The sequence below is a fragment of the Zosterops lateralis genome, assembly GCF_965231275.1.
Source record: "Zosterops lateralis genome assembly, chromosome: 1".
Lineage (NCBI taxonomy): Eukaryota > Metazoa > Chordata > Aves > Passeriformes > Zosteropidae > Zosterops > Zosterops lateralis.
The window spans coordinates 6,685,534-6,706,739 of record NC_139762.1 but is presented as its reverse complement, the minus strand read 5'-3'; the positions used below and the strand labels follow the sequence as shown (position 1 = coordinate 6,706,739).

The following is a 21,206-nucleotide window of genomic DNA, read 5'->3' as shown; positions in this document are numbered from 1 at the left end:
TCAGCCTGGAGAAGATACAGTTCTGGGGAGATCTTCTGGTGACCTTCCAGTGACCTTCCAGTCCCTAAAGGGGACTTATAAGAAAGATGAAGACAAACTTTTTAGCAGAGTGTGTTGCAATAGACAAAGTGGAATGGTTTAAAAGCAAAAGAGGGTTGATTTAAATTAGATATAAGGAAGAAACGTTTTATAGTGAGGGTGGTGAAGGACTGGCGCAGGTTGCCCAGAGAGCTGGTGGATGCCCCATCCCTGGAAACATTCAAGGTCAGGTTGGACAGGGCTCTGAGCAACCTGGTCTGGTTGAAGTTGTCCCTGGTCATTGCAGAGGGGCTGGACTATCACAGAATCACTGAACTGTTTAGAATGAAAGGATCTTCTGGAGATGACCCAGTCCAACCCTCCTGCCCAAGCAGCATCACCTGGAGCAGGTGACACAGGAACGTGTCCAGGTGGGTTTGGAATGTCTCCAGAGAGGGAAAACTGTGACTTCCCTATTCCACTGCTCTGCCACCCTCAGTGTAAAGATGTTCTTCCTCATATTGAGGTGAAACTTCTTTGTGTTTTAGTGTGTGGCCATTGCTCCTCATCCAGTCGCTGGGCATCACCGAAAAGAGTCCAGCACTGTCCTCTTGGCACTCACCTCTGAGATATTTAAATGTATTAATGAGATCTCCCAGTTTTTCTCTAGACTGAACAAACTCAGCTCCCGCAGTCTCTCCTCATAAGGGAGGTGAGCTTTTCTTCTCCAGCTAAAGACTTTAAAGGTCCTTTCTGACCCAAACCATTCTATGATCCTATGATTCAGTGATTCATTGCGCTTGGAGCCCGGGGGATGGTCTCCCTCAGCCAAGCTGGATGGGGGCACTTTAGCCACTACAGTCCCTGTAGTCCCCGTGAGGGAATTCACTTTATTTTTCCACTGCTACCGGGGAAAGCCCGCGGGGCTCATCCCACTCACGCCGTGTCCCCCCAACCCTGTCCCCCTCACGCCCTGTCCCCCCAGCCGTGTCCCCGCACCGAGGCGATGCCGCCATGGCACCCTCGGGGCTGTGCCGGGAGGGGGCGCTGCGGGGCCGCGCCCGCCCCTTCCCTTCCGTCCCCTTCCCACCGCCGTCATGGCGGCCTTGCCCCGCCACCGCCGCTTCCTCGGCGGCTTCGTCTGCGGGGCCGCGGCCGGGGCCGTCGCGTCCTGCTGGGCTACGTGGCGGCTCCTCCGCAGCCAGACCCAGCCGGAGCTGGGCCCCGGGCGGGCCCCGGCAGAGGGTAAGAGCCGCGGGTAGTGGGGACTGCTACTACTACAGCGAGGCGAGAGCGGCCGGCTCAGCGTGCCTCCCGCGTCCGCAGCCCTGCTCCCCACAGCCCCTTCTGTCCCTAAACTCTCTCCTTCCCCTCACAAGAGCTTTTTCCTTCCTTCCCCCATTCCCGGAATGCCCAAATATCGCCGGGAGATGGTTGTGTTCCCCATGTATCTGCGCCGGGCTGAGTGGGGAGGAGGTTATTGGGGATGCTGGGCTGTAGCTTGTGATGAAAAGCGCTTCACGGTAGTGTTGGTGGCAGGAGAGGAATGTGAATTTAATTTTAAACGCACATTTCGGGTCAAACCATAACTAAATTTCAGCTGTTGCTGCCCTGCATGAGCCAAGGCTCGTTTATCAAGTCTGGGGTCTGGGGGGGTTCAGGTGTGGGGGGAGATGTTTGGGGCAGCTGAGGGTATGAATGATTTTCTCTGCAGCCTCAAGGCTTTATAAGTACCGGATTGTTGGAAAGCAGAGGAAGAATGGCTCTAAAAACATGAGTTGCTGTTGGACAGATGGCTCGAGAGTGAACAAGACCGTAAGACGGATGTAAATATTCCTCCATGAGTAAAAAAATGATTGCTTTCAAAAAAAAGAGAAAATTCAGTGAAGCTTTCATTCATTCAGCAGAGTATAAGCCTTCTCAGTGAGGGCAGAACTTGCTTGTGCTCAACTTGTAAATCTCAGTTTGTGAGGAATTTGATTTCCAGCTCCAAAGAAATGCGTGTGCTGATCTCCTGTGTCTGTAACCCCTTGTTACCTGATTTGTTCCTAAACATCTGATAGCTTTTCTTCTGTAGAAAGAAAATACCTGATAGCTTTTCTTCTGCCTTCTGTTGGCATTAGAATAGATAGATGAGTTAGTCCTAGAGCTGAGATCCTCATATTAAAACATGATGAGAACCACAACTATTTTGGCAGATGAGAGTTTCACTGGATAGCTCTCCTAATTTTTTTTAGGTCTTAATTGTGGCTGTAACCTCAAGTAATTCCCTATACAGTAGGTTTTCACCCATTGAGATTTTTTTTTCCTGTCCTGTTTGTGATCACATTTCATTTTTGAATGGTTTTCTGTTTATTTTTTCCTTAGAACCAATAGAAGAGGCTCTGCTGGAAAGATACGGATTTCCTGAGGCTGGAACAGAGACCAGATGTTACACGAATCATGCACTGTCTTATGACCAGGCAAAACGGGTGCCTAGATGGGTGATAGAACACCTTTCAAAACAAAAGATGCTGGGTATGTAGGTGCTCATTTCCTTACATTTGTGATGCTCTGGATGGGCTTTGCTGCTCACAGAAGGAATACCCTGAAGCAGTCAGGGAGAAAAGTCCTGTAGTGATCTCTAGGAGGGAAGCTCAACTTGCCTTTTTATAGCACAAATTAAGAGAAGATGAAACAATGAAAATTAACCTTTCCTTACTTGATTTGGATCTATTGTTCGAGTGCATAAAAATGGCTCCTGCTTCCTTAGTAGTGGGGTAGTTCTGAGGTCCAGTTTATGTCAGTGGAGTCAATGCCAGTGATAGCCAGAGCTTTTAATGTACAGATCTTAGAGATTTGCTCAGAATGGGAGGAGAATGTCCATTTGTGGGATAAAAACTGAGCAAAGAGCATCAGCAGTTGTTCAAAGCTGGATAGGGCACTGGCTCCTCACTGCAGCCATTATTTACTCTGATACAGTTCTCATGCTCTCTCCCTGTTCTTTATGCAAGACAGAGGCTCAGTGATTTTTTTTGCTGTCAGTGGTGAATGAAATATGAGTGGTATACAGTCATTGTAAATTAAGTTTATACCATTAGTTCAGTTTTATAAGGCAGGTTATTAGTAATGGAGGTAACTGTGTAATTGTAAAATGTTTTACGAAAGCAATAGCCCTCTAAATATATCTTAATTACTGTCTTCAAATGACCTTTCAAAATTAAAAGCAAGATCTTGAAAACATTATGACCAGCCCCTAAGTAGCATCATTGATTCCACATCTTTCTGAGAAGAAAACAGTCATTTCAGGCTTACTTTTAAGTTGGCCTTAGCAGCTTGATTGTTAAAATGTTTTCCAAATAATCAGATGCAACCAACCTGCAAGTTGAAATTAAGCATCTTGAGGCATTCAGTTCTAATTTATGTCTGTAGTTACTGGAATTGAGATTTGAGGCAGACCTGTCATGTTTGAGGAAGACTGAAAAGTCATGATGGAAAAACCCGTACATTTTATTGGCAAGTAAGAACTTAAATATTTAAAACACATGGCAGAAAGAAATTAGCATTACCTGTAAGTCAGATGTACAGAATTCAGAATAATACACTGAATCCTTAAGCATGGGTCATCTGACAAGATATGACAGAATTAGATCTTTTTTTTTCTTGTGGCTGTGATGGTTTCATGATAATCTGACCATTTAGTGTGTTGTTCCTCAGGTGATGCAGATCGTAGGCACTGTAAATTCAGACCAGACCCAAACATCCCTCTGATGTTCAGTGCTGTCAATGAAGACTACCTTGGCAGTGGATGGTCACGAGGACACATGGCACCAGCAGGAGACAACAAATTTTCAACAGTAGGACTTTTCTCTCCCATCTTTTTAATTTGTGTTTATCTGTTGGAAAGGGTCAAAGCACCCTTAGAAGTAACGTGCAATGTTCCTTTTGCAGTTTGTTTTGGGGTGGAGCATGATGTCATTATTGATGCACAGAGCTGGATTTGGAGTTACAAGGTCTATTCCTGACTGAGCAGTGTGGGATGCTCTCACAGTCTGCTTCAGGCATCTAAATCAGGTGCATGCTCTGATGACATACCTCTCTTCATTAAATCACACCTACATCAGCTTGTTTGGCAGAGATGATATCTTCAACAGTGTGGTGTTAAGCAAGTCTTCTCAGCCCTTTGCATATGTCACATTGTCTACCTGTAAAGTGATGATAACCTTCACTAAGAAAACCCTGAAAGTCTTCAAAGCTCATTTAAAGGGAGACAGGGACAATGATGTCATTGTGGCCAACAGCTGCTGAGATATTTAAGGCTAGGTTGGGCAAAGCAAAGATGCTGTTAAGTACTGTTCTGTATTGGCAAGGGGATTGCCTGGATGATTTAAAAGGCTTTTTCCTTTCTTGCAATGTGTATGAGGTAAATTAGACCCTTTTGCCATAGTTCTTTCAGTCTATAAAATATCTTCACCTGCCGTGTATTCAAGCTGTAAGAGAAGCATGCCTTAATGCCTTGGCTGACTTACAAAGCAGCCTTGGATTTATTGGATCCTCTTGTGAAATGTGCCTAATGCAGCAATTTGTTAATTAAGAAGCAGTTTGAATTTGTATTTCTCCAGGCAGATAGTATTCAGTGGGGTGGAGTGACAGCACAGTGGCATGTGGTAAATGGAAGAATCAGTAGTTTTATTTCTATTAGAAGTGTCTTTGTTGTTATATATTTGTGATATCTCGGGAATTTTTGCTATTGAGCTCCCTTTGCACAGAGAGCCTGGTTTGAAATGCAGTGAGGTGGTACAGTCTTTCAAATATAGGATTATAAAAACTGAATTTCACAGTCTAATTAGTGGAGGTAGTGTTTGCTCATTACCCTAAAGACTTCTGTCAGTCCCATCACTTTGCAATAGCAGTATGTGAAAAATATTGACAAATACAGGATGTGTGAAAATTCTGAATTAAGATCTTGGAATTTTTTTCTCTCTGTATTTCCCTGCATATGTTTAGTGTTTTAGCACCAGGTCCTTCACCTCTGGAGGTATGTGAGCTTCTATTCAGAGATGTTTATGACACTTCTACACGATGAAATTAAGCAGATATATGGATGTTTGATCATTATGGTCTCATAAATCATTTCATTGCCTGTATGTTAGTGTAAAATATTGATGAGTATATCTAATAAAACTTTTTATTGTAAAGGAAAGAAAAAGTTAGCCATTAAGCAGTCAAATAAATGAAAAGCATGCTTGAAAGTGCCCTTCCTATTCAAAATGAAAAATGACTAGTTGCTTTCAGAGACATTACCAAACTGATGCTGGGTGATAGTAATTCCTGTGCCTCTAGAATTGCACATTGTCGTGCTGTTTCTGCCAGGAAAAAAAAAATAGATAACTTTACAAAGTTTCACCTCAACTGTGCACCCCTTAATCCAAAATAATTTTGTAGGTGTTCTGACTTATGTTTTTCTGATTTTCTGTGTTAGTAGATGTTAAAACTAAACTAGAAATGGAATTCTGATCCACAGACTGCTAAAATGTATCGTCAGCTCATAAATGTTTCAGTGAAATGATATTATTTTCTTTCTCTATGCAGAGAGCTATGGCTGAAACGTTTTATCTGTCTAACATTGTGCCTCAGAATTATGAAAATAATGCTGGGTTTTGGAACAGGTGAGAAATTACTTGTAAGTAAACTAAATGAAAAATACCAGGCAGCAGCATAAATGAAAAATCTTTTATTTTTCAAGGTTCTTCACATCCAGGTATTTTAGAACCGTTTATCTGTAGATGTCATAGGAGCTTTCTCTGAAATGAAAGGCAGCTCAGTCCTCTCAGTGAAAGAACAGTATAACAGCTGCTTTAGTTCTTTATTCAGTCAAACTGTCTAGGACATTTATTTAATATAGACAAAAGTTATTTCTTCTGGTTAATGTGGAGTAAAAGTACCAGGCTTAACTGTCCTTAAGGAAGTTTCAGCAGAAGCAGGAGGGGGTTTAGATCTTCCTCAAAGAAGCACTTGCAGTGTGAGAGTGTTCCCATGTCTGTGTGTGGATGTTGGTTCCCTTTGAATCGGAGAACTGAGCGCTCCCCGCTGAGCTGTCACTGCTTCAGGTCTGAGGTGTTCCTTCAGGTCCTGGCTCCCAAGGAGCAGCCAGGCAGGGTCTCTGTCACTTCTGAGTGCTGACTGGATCCACTTTGAGGTGGAGTGGTTGATAAATTTAAACTTGCTTCATGTAAGATTTTTATTCTTCCCTTCCTTTGAGCAGAGAACACAGTAAAAGTGCCATTCATCCAGTGCTTCTTGCACAGGACTGACAGAATGTGAAGGCTCAGAAACAGGAGAGGAAAAATCATAGATTTCTCAAGGTTCACTCAAGGGAAGGTCAGCAAAATTATGTGCAGTGTTGTAATAAAAGTCCATCAAAACTGCATCATCACTCATCTACACCCTGCTTTCCTGTTTTACAAGAAAGTGTATAAAATCAGAGGAGCTATTCAATAAGGTTATATTGTTTTATAGACAAATAAAATGCCATAACATTTTAAGAGGGTTTTTTTCTAATTATAATAACTCAAGTGTTTGAGTGTAAATTTTCCTTATACCAAAGCTAGGCATTTGTACCAATTTAAGGTAGGGAAGCCCTCTTTGTTTCCTTTAAGCAGGATCTCTGCCTAATCAGGAAATCATGGGAAGTATTTGAAAATTTTTCTCTGGCACAATCAACCCTGCAATTTAAGCAATTATTGCCACATTTTCCCAACCCCAGCACCCTGTTCCCAGAGTTTAAATGCATGAAAAAGGAGCAATGCCAATTTTTCTGTCAATCATTTCTTTAATAATAAATATTTTTGAGGATACTGTATTTCACATGTGTTGTATCCTTTCCTAGCTTCAGTATCGTCTTCCTTTGTCTTGTTTTAATTGCTTGCTTCTTGACTTGTCATCTGAGGTGCAGGTAGGCAATGCAGCTTAGTCAGTATAAGTGTCTGTTGTTTTCTAAGGTGGCGTTTGCCCTCCTGCCCTGTGTTTTTCTGGTTTCCCAGTTCCAGCTCTGGCAGTAGCCTCACTGTGGTGAGTCAGTTTCATTTGCCAGATCAGTTAAAAACTGATTCTTGTTTTGTTTGGCTTGGTTATGTTTCTACAAGATTAGAAAATTGAATCAACTCATGAGGTGAGTTCTAGAACCAACATGGAGGATGGATTAGGAGTGGTCACCTGGGACAGACAAGGAAAGGGGAGAGCTGGATGTAATCATCCAGCAAGCTGTTAATAGTAAACTGCTGGACTGGCTCTGTGGTGTGCTCCAACTCCACCTTAGTAGTCCTCATTCTCTTGCAACTGATATTTAGCTGTTTTCTGTCTTGTTTTGGGTGTAATTTCATGGTCACTGCAATCTCTCCCCTCCTGCCACCAAAAGCAGTTTGCCCCCCTAGCTGCATTTATTCCCATTCTTTGCAGGTGATGTTTGTGTTGCCCTGCCATGAGACAGCCTGAGGAGCTGGGCTGCCTGGGAGCAAAGCTGGTGGCAGTAGGATAAGAGTTCACTTGTAATCAATGCTTTGATGCATCATATGAAGACAGGGCTTATTCTCATTTGTATGGCTCATTCCTGCTGATACAGCTCACCAACCCAGCACCAAAAAAAACCCAACTGGTTTTATTGAGGGTTGTTAACAGATGAAGAATATTCAAGTGGCCCAAGGAGGAGCCTTGGGAGATGTGAGGGCAAGAGTGAGAAAAGGGGTTGAAACTTCTCCCTTTCAGAGGCAGCTAGGTTAGCTGGGATAATTTAGCTGATACTACTCTGTCCATCTGTGTGAAGTGCAGCTCTTACCCTTGTAGAGGACCAATGCTTGCTCACTGTATGAGAGTTCTGTAACAGTTGGGATGTTAGATCAAAGATGTGCTATAATCCTAGAATTAATGAATTATTTGGTTTTGAAGGAGCCTTAAATATCACCTAGTTCCACCTCCCCGGCCATGGACAGGGACACCTTCCCTAGATCAGATTGCCCAAAGCCCCATCCAACCTGGCCTTGTTAATATTTTCTTTCTGTAAAACAGGTGTGATCCAGAAACCTTCCTATTTGAGAAATATTATATGCTGTAAACTGAATCAGTTTAAAAAGCAAAAATATGATAGTATTTCAGGAGCTACTGCTTTATTTTTGAACAGTTTTATATCTATTAAAAAAAAAGTAGAGTTAGTGGAAATGGCACACAGAAACTTTCCTCAGTACTTTGAACTACAGAAGGAACTGTGTTGCAGGACTTTGATTCCTTGGGGAGAAACACATAAATCCAATAATATGATAAAACCTTTCAAAGTAAAAATGCCTTGATGCTGTTTAGAACAATTCTATTTTTTCTAATCCCAAGTGACCACCAACAGTATATTTCTAGTGTCAAGTGTGGGAGTAAGTAGAGAACTCAGCTTTTCAGACGTGCTAAGGCTGCAAAAACCATTTTCAGATGTGTGCAGTAACACATGTCGATCTGTAAATAAATGAACCTCATTTACAGAGGACAAATGAGAAGCAGGACTCGGGCCTACATTTTATCTTCTTTGGCTTGTGAGTCACTCAGATGAATCCGGAAAATTGCTCCCTGTCCGTAGTTCACCCTTCCCTTCACAGTGTGTCTCAAAGATTAAATCTTCCCAGCTGACTTTTCCCTATCTGACAATATGTTCCAGAATGGAAATGTACTGTCGGGAATTGACTGAGAGATTTGAAGATGTTTGGGTTGTTTCTGGACCTCTTACCTTGCCTCAAACAAATGGTGATGGAAAGAAGAGTGTTACTTATCAGGTATGTACATATGCTGCTGGCATAATAGAGCAGTAGTAATTATTGATTTAAAATTGATATCGTAACTTGATAAAACAAAAGTTGGGCATCTTAGTACAGGCAAAACATATAAAATATGCAATACTTGTTGAGACAAGATTAGCAGAAACGTTACATCTTGCCTATACATAAAAGGGCATAATTTTAAAATAATTTGTTTATTTACAGAGATCTATCTCATGTCCACAGTTAGCAGTAGAACTGTTTATCCAATCAGAGTCAGTGGGGTTTGCTAATGGACAGGCATCTATTCAATCAATTTCTCCATGTGCTTTAGAAACACGGGTATGCAAAGGCAGCATGGGTCTCTCAAAACTCTACAGGATATTGGAGTGCCAGTGCTCTGGTGATTTCACAAGCAGTTGGTGCTACACCACAGGCATCACTTGGATGAGGCCTTGCAGCTGAGATTCTGAGCATGCCAGAGTCACTTGGGAGACTCCACTCTAGTGCAGTGCAATCACTGGGCAATGGTGCTGATAGTCCCCTTCTTTTAGCCCCCTGTTTTTATTACTTGCTTAAAATACTCTGAAGATTTATTATGCACAGTTTGTAGTCCCATCACTGACAGACAGATGGGACAGGTTGTGAAGTTGAGAGGTGAATTTATTGTTGCTCACCCAGACTTACTCTCAGTAGGCTTGTGTATAGGCATCTGTAAGGTTTGAGCATAGTAAGTTATTCAAGGGAGTGTTATCTTCTGCCTCCACTGCAATGAGATATTATTGCTATTTGCAGTTGAAGATGAAAGCTGGCATAATGCAAATAATAAATGCTGCATTTTGCACCTCTTGAAAAAACACTTTTCCTTGAAAATAAGTAATTGGATCAACTGCAGCTTCAGCTTGTGAGCAATTCAGCTTCCAACCAGTTCTCTGAGGCGCAATGAATGAGCTTGCCAAAACAACCCCCTGTTTCAGAGGGATATGAGAGACACAAAAGGAAGGATGTTCAGCTTTCAGCACTGGCTTGTTTAGCAATCAGAGTTAGGCACTGTTTCTCCTTTATAAATTAAATACACAGCTGATTTCCATCTGATTGAACTTGGAACTCAGTCATGATAGAATGGGATTTGCCCCATTTGCTTTTACCTTTTTACTTCTTGAGAAACTGTCCCTTTATGTCCCCAGCCACACACGTCAAACCTTGACTGTCACAAAATCACAGCTTTGGATTTGTGTTTGTTATTTTTGGGGGGAGTTATTGAAGTGCACTAGTAATAAGTTACCTTCATGTTTAGTGGCAGTTCCAAACTTCAGCACTCATCACATCTTTGTGAGGGAGGTGCAGACTGTGCTCATTTTTCAAGTGGCTAAATAAGCCATGGTTAAGGGATATGACCAATGCCAGATGATAAATTAGTGGCAAAGCCAGCTTTAGATCAGCAATTATCCTGTGCCACCCACAAGCGCTCACTTCACCCTTGCCTCTTCTACTTTTCCAGGCCTTCCTCTGCCTTTCTTTGGCCTTCCAGGACTGAGGACTGTCAGATCCTTCCACAAAATGCTTAATTGTGCAATAGAAAATCATCCATACCCATCCATGGTTTTCCTGGGCTTGTTTTGTACTGCTGTAAAAAGATTGAGGCAGCACACAGAGTAGTCCAGTGTTTCCTGGTGACAGCATGAGATGTGTCCAAAAGCACATAGCTGGGAGCAGGAGGGAAATGTTCCCTCTCAACAATCTTTAACTGAGCATTTGGCTTCCTGTCACTCAGAATGGTACAGAGCTCTCCAGGCTTGCACACGGCTTCCTGAGATTTGATTCCTTGTAGCTGTCAGGATATTGCATTTATTTTTCATCCTTAAAAAATATAGTCATCTTACATAGCAAAGAATTAAAAATCCTGAGCTGACTTCAACATTTTATAAGTAGAAATAATTTCCAGGAAGAAGTCAAATCATCTATCAATGGCTTCACTTTAATCTTGCTCATCTTTTTCTCCTTCTTCTCTAGAGAAAGTGTTTACTTAGAAGAGGAAGATTGCATTTTCTGAAAAATGATTGTCATTCTCAGTTTTGGTTTTGAAATGTAAATTTTGGTATTCCACAGGTAAAAATCAGAGCAGACACTTCATCTTACTGGCTTTATTCAAAATAACTTGATACCTGGATACAGTGGTGAAATAATAGTGGCACAAAATGCCCATGCTGTTGTGATTGTCATCTCACTCAGTTCTTGTCTTTTGTCTTCATCATCTTTGTGTTTGATGACAACACAGATCTTTTAGGAATGTTTTACCAGTTTTGGTCTTAAAATGAACTAAAGTTCAGTGTGGGATTGAAAATGATGAAGTGATGGTGTTCCTGTTTGTGTGTCACCACTTGTTCACATTGATAAATCCTTTTACTCAGCATCCTACAGCGAGATTAATTATGTAAATTGATTTTTATTTAAGTACACATAATGCTGTCTCCAGGTGGGAAAAGGAAAATAATGATTTTGTGATTTTTTTTTGTTTGTTTGTTTAAAATATTAAATTGTTTGATTTGAGTCCTCTAAATAACTACAGGCAGAGAATGTTTGGGTTCTTTTATTTTTAAATTTCTTCATGTCTACATTTTTTTTGCTTTGCATTGCAGTTGTACTTTGAGGGGAAAGACTTCAGAGTTGAGGGGTGTGTCGAGGTTGTTTGTTTTTCTTTTATCAACACTTAGAGGAGGAAACACAAGGTGTCAAAGCACTGGAGAGAAGTTCTTTTCAAACAGACACCTTGGATATAATTGCAGTCACTGCCATTGATTTTGGTGCTCTGGGATTCTGCCCCTAAGGAAGAACACTCAGGGTTGTGAAGGGAAGGTATCTCTTAGTTGTTCTTTCAGAGTGAACTCTGCTAAGTTCACACAAATGAATTCAGACTGAAAGGGGGTTTAGTCCTCACTGTTTGGGCATGAGAAGCTGATGTGAGATGTCCTGTCCTTTGTCTGTGCTGTTCAAGGAGAGATGCTGCAGTACACACCAGAGTGCTGAAACTCACACCCTGTAATCTGCCAATGCCACTGTAAGGTTCAGCTCCTCTCTAATGTTTTTGTTCTCTCAGACTAGAGCTGTGAAAAAGAAAGAAAGAAAACACAGAAGTGCTACAGTGAATGTGTCTGCACTGATTTAATTCAGATCCTCTCTTCAATCTTAGTTTCCTTGTTTTTGGCTAAAGGACTGGTGAAATATGTATCCATGGCTTTACATGCTGGTGTTTTTCTCATCAGACATCCAGAAAGGTTATTTTTAGATCACTATAGAGGAGAAACAGAGCATCAGTTGTGGCTTTGTTCCCAGTTCCTGCTTGGACTCTGGTACCATTTGCTTTTTAATTCCAGAAAGGGAATTAACCTTGAACTCCTTAGATGCCAGCATTGTTCCATCTACTGGCTGAACTTGTGGTATCCTCAGATATGTTCTGTCATTTCATCTGTCTCCAGTGGAGATTTTTATTGCAAAGAGTAGATTGATGACTGTGCTTGGTATCTGGAAAACACACTTTGAGAATATATGTAGAATAGAATGCCAACAGGAAAAATCTGTTCTGTGTCATTGGAGAGGCAGATGCAGGTTTTTCATCTTTGTCCAGATCAAATCAAAATGACATTGTCTTGTTTTATACATTACTGCTCTCCAGTGACTGTCACTTCAGTGAGTTTCCTCCTTCGGCAGATTTGGAGTTTGAAATACAAATTTTGCAATAATTAACTACATCATGCTCAGTGCTCCACCCTCCCCATTCCCAAGGCCATCCTAGTGAAGGCTAATTTAAGAAGAATGAGCTGTGGCTGGCAAATGAAAATGCAGTTTAGATAATGTTTTGTTTGTCATTTGAAAACGACATTTTAATGTACATTTTACTGATACATGAGGTTCATAGTGGAATCGTGTTTGCTGTTTAATTTTCTAAATTGAATCACCAGGCTGGGCCAGAGAGGCACAATAACCATTACAGAAGGTACAGTTGTCATCTGTGTCTGTGGGAAATAACTGGGAAACAAATTGCACATCTCAGATATAAGATGGTACTTTATGGTTTTTCCCAGTTAACATTCAGAACTAGTAGAGGTTGTCTCTTACTAAGACACTCATAGGGGAAGGAAAGCTTGTTCAAGGGGGAAATAAACCTGGGAACTATTCCTTGTTTGTTGGCTGCTCCAAGTGGTCCCAAGGCTACAGAGATAACTATTGGATGTAGGACCATTATAGGTGTCCCATAAACTTTATGCAAAGGGCTCAGTCTTAGATCAGCTGGTGTAAACCACCAGAGCTCTGCCAGCCTTAAATTAAGATGTGAGGTACAAGTGAATGGAATAGACCCTGGGTTAATGTGGGAGGAGAAGAGACACTGAAGGTGCAGGAGAGATTAATTAGGATTGCTTTTATTTAGCACTGTACTAATCCTAAAGGTAGTGCTGTTACATGAAAAGGGGTGTTGAGGACTGTGGTGGATTAATTTTTAAGTTAATCTATGTGGGTTCTGTGGAAGCAGTAGTCTATCATCATGTAAATATAGTTTATTACATACATGATATATATACATACCCTCTTCATTAAAGAAAAGTAAAAAGGGGTTAGGACATCTGTCTTTTAATGCCATAACTGTTTTCAGGAACAGCTTTTTTTTAACCATCTCTCTTTTTTTTTTCCTTCCCTTTTTAGGATTGCCAAATGATTTGGCAATAGCAATCAGACCAGCCATAACAAATTAAATTTTCCTGAAGTACATACATTTGCATGTTGGAGTGTTTGACTGTGCAGATTGTTACTATGTTTTTATCTGTAGTGTTTTCTGGTTTGTGTGTTGCTAGGTCTGCCTTCACAACCCTCAGTTCTTCTCAGTGCCATCTGACAGAGCTCTCTCAAATATTGGGGGAAAACACTCTCGGGCAGAATCCGTGCTGCCTAACAAACCCAGAAGGAACTTGAGTGAAGGCAGTAAATGCTGTCACAATGATAGAGTAAATAAAGTTACACTGATAGTAAATGGAATGTTCTGTACTGCCAGAGAGTCTGTTTCCATACAGAATTCAGTATCAAACTGTAATAAAGCTCTGGGTTGTCAAACATGGGATCACATCAGCAGGAATGATGTATGTCCAGTGAAAGATCTTATGGACCTGGTCAGTGTCATGCTTGGGGGACAGGAATGATTCCTTGAATTCTGGCTGCCAGGAAATGTGATGGAAATGTTAATTTTGCTACTGGCAGGTGGAGGGGGAAGGACTCTGGCACAGGGAACTGTGTGTGCTTCTTTTCACACAGTTCTGTATGCAGTTCTGGCTCAATTCTAAACTCAGGTTAGAAATCCACAGAGTGAAGAAACAGCTACTGGAGTGCCAAGGGAGTTTCTGGACCTGACATTTTTAAGTATTTGATGGTGGTACTATCAAATGCAAGGACTCTGCAGTGTGTGCTGGTGGTTAAGGCATGATTGAGTGTGATTTCTGTTTGCCAGGTTCTGAGAGAATCACGGATAATTGACAATCCAGAGCTGGCTCTTGCTGATGAAGGGCTCGTTAGTCCCTCCTGCTGATTCTGTGCACGGTGGATTTTCAGTTTCTAGTCACTAGGTGGCAAAATACCACTTTTAGATTCACAAGCTCTTTATTTTAAAAATTATTGGTATTTTTGCAGAGGAAGATAATTTTTTTGCAGTGTGGGAAGCTGTAACAAGTCCAGTGTAAAACAAAAATTTGATAACATTGTTTTGTGTTTAAAATTTCCAGTAATAGTAACACTCTGTTTTCTTCTCATATAATCTCAGCTGTTCTGCCATTATACTTCTTATATTCCTTTTCACTTGTTCATGGAGTTTTCTATCTCATAAACTCCACACTGACATTTTTAAGGACTGCCTTGTATTTATCTGATTGCCACCATAAATGTAGCATTAGTTAATGCCAGATGCTTAACTTACCCTAGATGCCATTAGCAAATGTCTTCATTATTTGTTTTGATACTTAAAGACTCCACAGGTATTACCAAATTTGCTTCCTCTGTTTTTAAAATCTGCAGTCAAGAACAGGATTTGGCCAAAATTGAGAAGAAAGCCAAGCTTAAGACAAATCCTCGTTCAGTGACTTGGCTGTGAGACTGAATTTATCAAAGCTCTCTGAATTCTCTCTGGTTTAAGAAATATTCTGCCCTTATCTGTCCCTGTGAGCTCTTCAGATTTCTTTTACAACTGCTTACCAACACATGTATTGTTTTAGTGATATGTAAACATCTCTGGATGACAGGAATTGCACACATTTTAATGCCTGCCCTCGTGACAGCTGGCCACTTTTAATTGGGCTTCGAGAAGAATAACAAATTCACACACACTTGTGGAATGTCAGTAACAATGTCAGTAATGACAGAAAAATAATAAACACTGCTCTGAAAATGACATTATGATAATGTTACATTATTAGGAGATACCAGTTCAGTCGAAGAAACAAAACAGAAATGAAAGGAATAAGTAGCTGCAAAAATTTAGGGCAATGCAAATTTTTACATTGAATTGATATAGACAGCAAAGCATCTGAAATTTCATGTTGGTTTTCCAAATTATGATGGCAAAGAAATATATTTAATGCTATAAAAAGAAGGCTTTTAGCTTGAGTGCCTTTTTTTAATGTGTTATGAGCCTGTTGAAAATTCGGAAGATTAAGCAAAATTTTATAGCAGTAGCAAAATGGGAATTTTCAAAGGATTGCACAAAAATTTGCCTTGTGGGCTGTTACCAGCGTGGTGTGAAAGCATGTAGGACAGCAGCAATTTCAACAGGCCATTGCTGTATTTTCTTGCTTGTATTGGAGCACAAAATCCCTTTCAGAATCACAGATACCCTTAAAAAACTGCTGCTCTTCTCCAGCTGGGACAGAGAGCTGTTTCAGGCCTTGATTTTTGAAAGATCAGCTGCTGCCTGTGGATAGACAGGCACAAATCAAAGTCAACATCTGTGCATGGATAATCTTGAACCATTTTCCATCCTGTTACAATAGGAGCATATGGTCTCTCCCTCTGTCAGGCAAAGCACTGAGATAAATGGGATGGTGCAGATCTGGATAGTGATTGAGGCTGCTGAAGTTTGGGAGGAAGATCCTCTAGGTGGCAATAGGAAATGGAGTTGTGGAGTTTGTTTTTTCTAACTCTTTCTCCTATTCCAAACTTCACTTTTGCAGGATCACACTTCTTTTCCTGGCAGTTAAGCTGGTTGCAGGGGGGGCAACTTTATGGAAACATTTCTCTGCAGCTGCTCTATTTACTCCCATAAAACAACAAAGTGTGGGATATTACAAGGAGCAGTGATGGAAATACTTTGCTGTGCTCCAGAACTGCATTTCCTTTTCTAACAGAAATCATTGGGTCACACTGCAGAAAGTACTGGTGATGCATCCTGTGCATGGTGCACATAAGTGTTAAACTGCAGAAAAAGGCATTTATTCTTAGTCATGCATATTTACTCTGTCAGAGCAATCAGGCACTGCCCTCTGATGGTGTTCTTCTACAGAATTAGCTGAGGATAGAACTTCTATGCCCTGTTTTGAGTAAGGAAGGGACACCTGTGGACTCTGGCAGTTTGACGGGCTGGAGATGATTTTAACTGCTTTAACAGCATTAGCACTCAGTGAAGTCATTGCAGTAGTAGTTTCCTGCTGTTCAGAGAAATTGGTGTGAAGCCTTGCACTGCTTAAATTTGTTTAAATTCTCAAAAGAGAATTTACATGGAACTGAAATGGTACATAAGTTACATATCTAACCATTACGTTTATGGAGTTGAACTTAGATCTACATTTCTCAAAAGGCCAGCCCTTCCTTCATTCTGAACTAGTCCTCTCTGTTTCTTCTCCTCTCTTCTTCCTAGGTGCCCAAATTATGCATAAATGTGCATTATTTTGCATAGAATATATATATTTGCATAATATTACATAAGCACCAGGTCTGTTTTCCCTTAACACCCACTTGAGGCATTCAGCATTTCCATCTCATACCTGAGTGTTTTGTGTGCAGCTCTATTCATTCCCCAGCCTCTCTATCCACCCACTCAGCCCTCAGCCTCAATCACCAGTTCCCTCAGCTCGCTCCACACGCGTTCACCTGTTTGTTTTACATATTGCATGTTCCCCCCCTGACTGAGATCCTTGTGCAGCTCCATCTGTGTGCTCACCCTTCCTCTGGTCTTTTATGCACCAGAGCGAGGATGCCGGGGTGTGGATGTGTGTGGGAGGTGTGGAGAAGCAGGGAGCTGAGCTAAGGAGGACCTGGTACATATCCATGGATTTGTAGTAGGAACAGTATGTAAAGAGGCCTGGAAAAGGCCATACTGCACAGGAATGCTGCAGGTCAGGAGATTGTTGGCCCAGGAGGATGCTGAGGACCAGGGTTTAGCCTCTCTGCTGCCTTCTCTCAGGAGGCTACAGCCACTTTCTCACCTTCCTCCTTGCCCTAGGAGGAGGAGGTGGAATTGCACTGCAGGCTCTGCAAGCTCCCTGCTCCAGGGGAGAAAAGGAGCCCCAGCCTCCTGCCTTTGGCAGTGCCATCACTGGGTTTCCTTGGGTGAATATGGAAATATGAACTCCTTACCTCTGCCTTTCAAGGATTTTCTTGGCTCCCTCCCTCTCACCCCCAGTATTTTGCAGGTACTCCCCAGCTTGAGTGCCACTGATCTCAAATAGGTTAAAACTCCCTGCACTATTCATTTTGTAATTCTTTGTTAACTCACCAGATACAGCAGCGTGTTGGTTTTAGTACATTTTAGCATTACCTATGCATCAGTCAGCTTTGACTATTTATGGTGTTGGTCCTGGGGAGCTGTAGCTCTGGTTTCATATACACAGAATGCTAAATGCAAAGTGCTTTGACACTCAGGAGCTTTCAATTTCCTATCAACACATCTGTCATCATTGAAAGGGAGAGGAAATTTGGCATAAGGCATTTATTCCATAACCAATTTCAGTGACTGTTTAATGCATAGTATTACTTGAGGGAAGATTGGTGGCATAACCAAGGTAATTTTTGTAAGAAAACAACCAAATAATCCACCCCCCCGCCCCCCCCCAAAAAAAACCAAAACCCAAACAAACAAAAAAACCCCAGAAGAGCAAACCCACACAAAACGCTACTCTCTGAAAACCCCAAACACTCAAAGAACTTTAAACTACAGCAGAACTATTAAAAAGCCTAATTTAGGGCAAGGGGGGGAAGTATTTTAGAACGCAGTAAAGAAATCTAAGAGCATGTGTTTTCCAGAAAAAGGAGTAATGTTTCTACATCTTTATTGCACAAAATGTGAAAAAAAGTTATCAGAGCTCTCCCTTTCACCTGAAGGTACTTACTCTGGTGTTGGTCTAACCAGTAATACCTTAGGACCAGTCATTTCAAAAAGTGGCAACAGAGGTAGAGGACACAAATCACTGAAAGAATTTGTAACTGAAATTTAATTAACTGTTGGAATAGACTAACATGAACCTTGGTTCAGTAGCCACAGGCAAAATTTAATTTAAAAAATGTATTTTGATTTGCAGAAGGGCTGAATACTCAGAAGAAAGTGTACATAGGAAGTGTTTATTATGTGATGGAATTATACTCAATATAGGAGTGGAAAAGGCATGTCTGAACTGTTGACATCAGATTAGTTTGTAAAATACTTTAAATTAATGTGCTAAATACGTGCTTTCTCTGAAATGGTATTTTAACTGTATCTAACAAAAGCTGTCAAAAAAAATCAAAACAATCAGTCTTTGCTTTTGCAGGTGTTGCAAATCCTGGAAACAGCACCAAATTGCTGGATTTTATATATAGAATAAAATGCCTTTGTAGTTTTTGTAAGGGTTTTTCTTCTGTTGCAATTAGAATAAAAGCATGGATTTGAGCAGGGTACTTACAGAAGGGTTATGCAAAACTCAGATTTTCCATGTGTGAGCCTGTTTTACTCTCTTAAAATGACAGATTCAGTTCAGCAATAGTGAAGAAACAAAAAAGCCTAATTCAGTGCATGCATGAACATAACTTTTTGAGTCCTGGAGAGATTATTGATTTGCCATCAATAGGTGTATTCCCTTGGAGTTATCCCTGCCCCCTGTGTACATGTGAGTGTGAGACTTTAACAGTCCTGATCTTCCCCTTAAGTCCCTGGATCCTGGTCTCAGGGCCACAGGAAACCCAACCCAAACCCAACAAGCACTGAAGTTGGATTTTAAGGAATTTATGGAAGAAATTGGTGCATTTTCTTTAGGTAGGCTTCTCTTCCAAGAAGATACTGAATCACTGAATGTACTTTGTATCTAGATCTTCTCAAAAAATGCTTACTTAGGTAGTTTTTTAATGCTCCCTGGATGTGGATAACAGAGAGAGAAAAAAATAAGTGACAGATGGTAACTTAGAGTTGATTTGAAATGTATATTAAAACTGCCATGATTTGGAACTGTCAGGTCAGGAACTTTTATTGTATGTTATAATATAAGTTACTGTAGTTCCAAAAAGGAGAGGGGCTCCAAAAAGAGAGGGAAAATGAAGATGTGGTGCTTAGGGACATGGTTTAATGGTGGACTTGGTAGTGCTGGATTAATGCTTGCACTTGATTGTTTTAAAGGTCTTTTCCAACCAAAACAGTTCTATGGTTTTTGTATCTGTAACAGTCCTTTCCTTTTGGCAGGTGATTGGAAAGGATGATGTGGCTGTGCCATCCCACCTGTACAAGGTGATCCTCGCCAGGAGGAGCAGAACGTCCTCAGAGCCCCTGGTCCTGGGGGCTTTCGTGGTGCCAAACGACCCCATAGGCTTCAGCCACCAGCTCACTGACTTCCAAGTCAGCATTGAAGACCTGGAAAAAATGTCAGGTTTAGTTTTCTTCCCCCAGGTGGACAAGACCAAAGATGTTAAAAATATCTGTGAGGTGGATACCTGCAAACTGATGGGCTTCAAGGAGTTCACGCTGTACATCACTGCCCGCAAAGTGCGGAGCGCCCGGACGCTGCGCCGGCTGGAAAAAGCCATGGCTGAGTTACAGGAGGCAGGGATTGAGCCTGATGAGTATCTCCTAAAGCTTTACAAGAAGAAGGAGGAAGAACTGCTGCAGGAAAAACCAGAAGCAGCCAGAGAGGGGAGAGCTGGCTGAGTTATTCAGGAGGTTGTTTGGCTTTTTGGAAAGGGGAACTGAAGGCGAACATGAGGACAAGGGCTGATTGAATCATCCCTTTTTGAGCTGTGAAAACAATAAAGAAACATTTGGAAGCCAGTGTGTTTGGAATAATGCTCATTCCTGTGTAACACGATGCAAATGTGGTTTGCTGCACTGCTTAGACATGAGAAGTGTAAATGACCCCTTTCTGGCCTGAGTAGATCACTTGGACCTCCAGGAAAAGCTTTGTGCTATTTTCCAGCTGGGATGTCAGGCTTAGAGTTTGTATGGAATCCCTTCTAGGAATATCACAGAAATAGACAGTAGACACCTTGGGAGTACAACTGGAATGTGTTTAAATGGAATTCCACCTGAAAATGTCTCTCACTGCAGTGCTGTAGAAGCATGTGGACTTTCTGGAATATTTTAAAAGTAAAATTAATTAAGAAATATTTCATTTAATATTCTTTTATTAGAGACATGTAAGACATAATCTGGTTTTTTCTTAGTTGTATTAACCAAAACCTCTCCTGATCTTGTGTGCTTTGGGTACTTCAGCATGTCAGGAGCTCAAAATTGTCATAATATGTGGCAAACTTACTCCATCATGTATAATTCTGCAATTTTTTTGTAAGAAAACCCCAATAGAACTAAAGTTTAATCAAGTGCCTACCAGTGTAGTTTGGTTTTCACAAATTAATGTAAGCTTAATATTTCATTCTTACCACCATTTTGGATAAACATGTTTTCTTGCATATTGTTTGATTTCAGAGGTGAGCACTACTTTCTTTTTGGTTGTCATAGTCACTCACTGTTTTTTTTTTCAACATCTGCTTTTGGACTATAAACTGTGTAGCAAAACTTGTTTATTGACTGAAAATGCATTTCCAGTTATTTTTCAGTGGCAGCTGATGTTTATCAGATTTGCATCTATTTGGAAGATTAAATGAAATTTTTTTTCATTAGTTTCGTACTTTATTTATGAAACTTACTGTGACTTGTATCCTCTGACACCTTACATCTGGAAAGAAAGAGTAAAATCTGGAAATATTTAGAATTTTTTTTGAGGGTAAGAATTGACAGATGTTTGGAGTTGGTGCCATAAAAACACCTTCAGCAATTTTCACATGAAAGAAGGGTCATGTAGTATCTGGCTGAATGGGGCTATTTTCATAGAGGATGAATCAGGGGCATTATTTGGATGCTGTGAATCATCAGCTGGGGCTTCTAAGAACTCTGTAAAAGAACTCTGTAAGTTTCCTTCTTCTCTGCCC

At 41.0% G+C, this 21,206-nt stretch overlaps 1 protein-coding gene across 1 annotated transcript; it reads left to right on the top strand.

Moving 5' to 3' along the window:
• Positions 1-1,115: 1,115 nt before the first annotated feature.
• Positions 1,116-20,902, top strand: EXOG (exo/endonuclease G; the record flags this gene model as incomplete). Its single annotated transcript, XM_083870189.1, has 6 exons — positions 1,116-1,263; positions 2,386-2,535; positions 3,715-3,854; positions 5,590-5,666; positions 8,693-8,807; positions 19,468-20,902. 6 exons carry the CDS (start codon positions 1,116-1,118, stop codon positions 19,927-19,929), a joined length of 1,092 nt encoding a protein of 363 aa, XP_083726315.1. The 3' UTR covers positions 19,930-20,902.
• Positions 20,903-21,206: the final 304 nt, after the last annotated feature.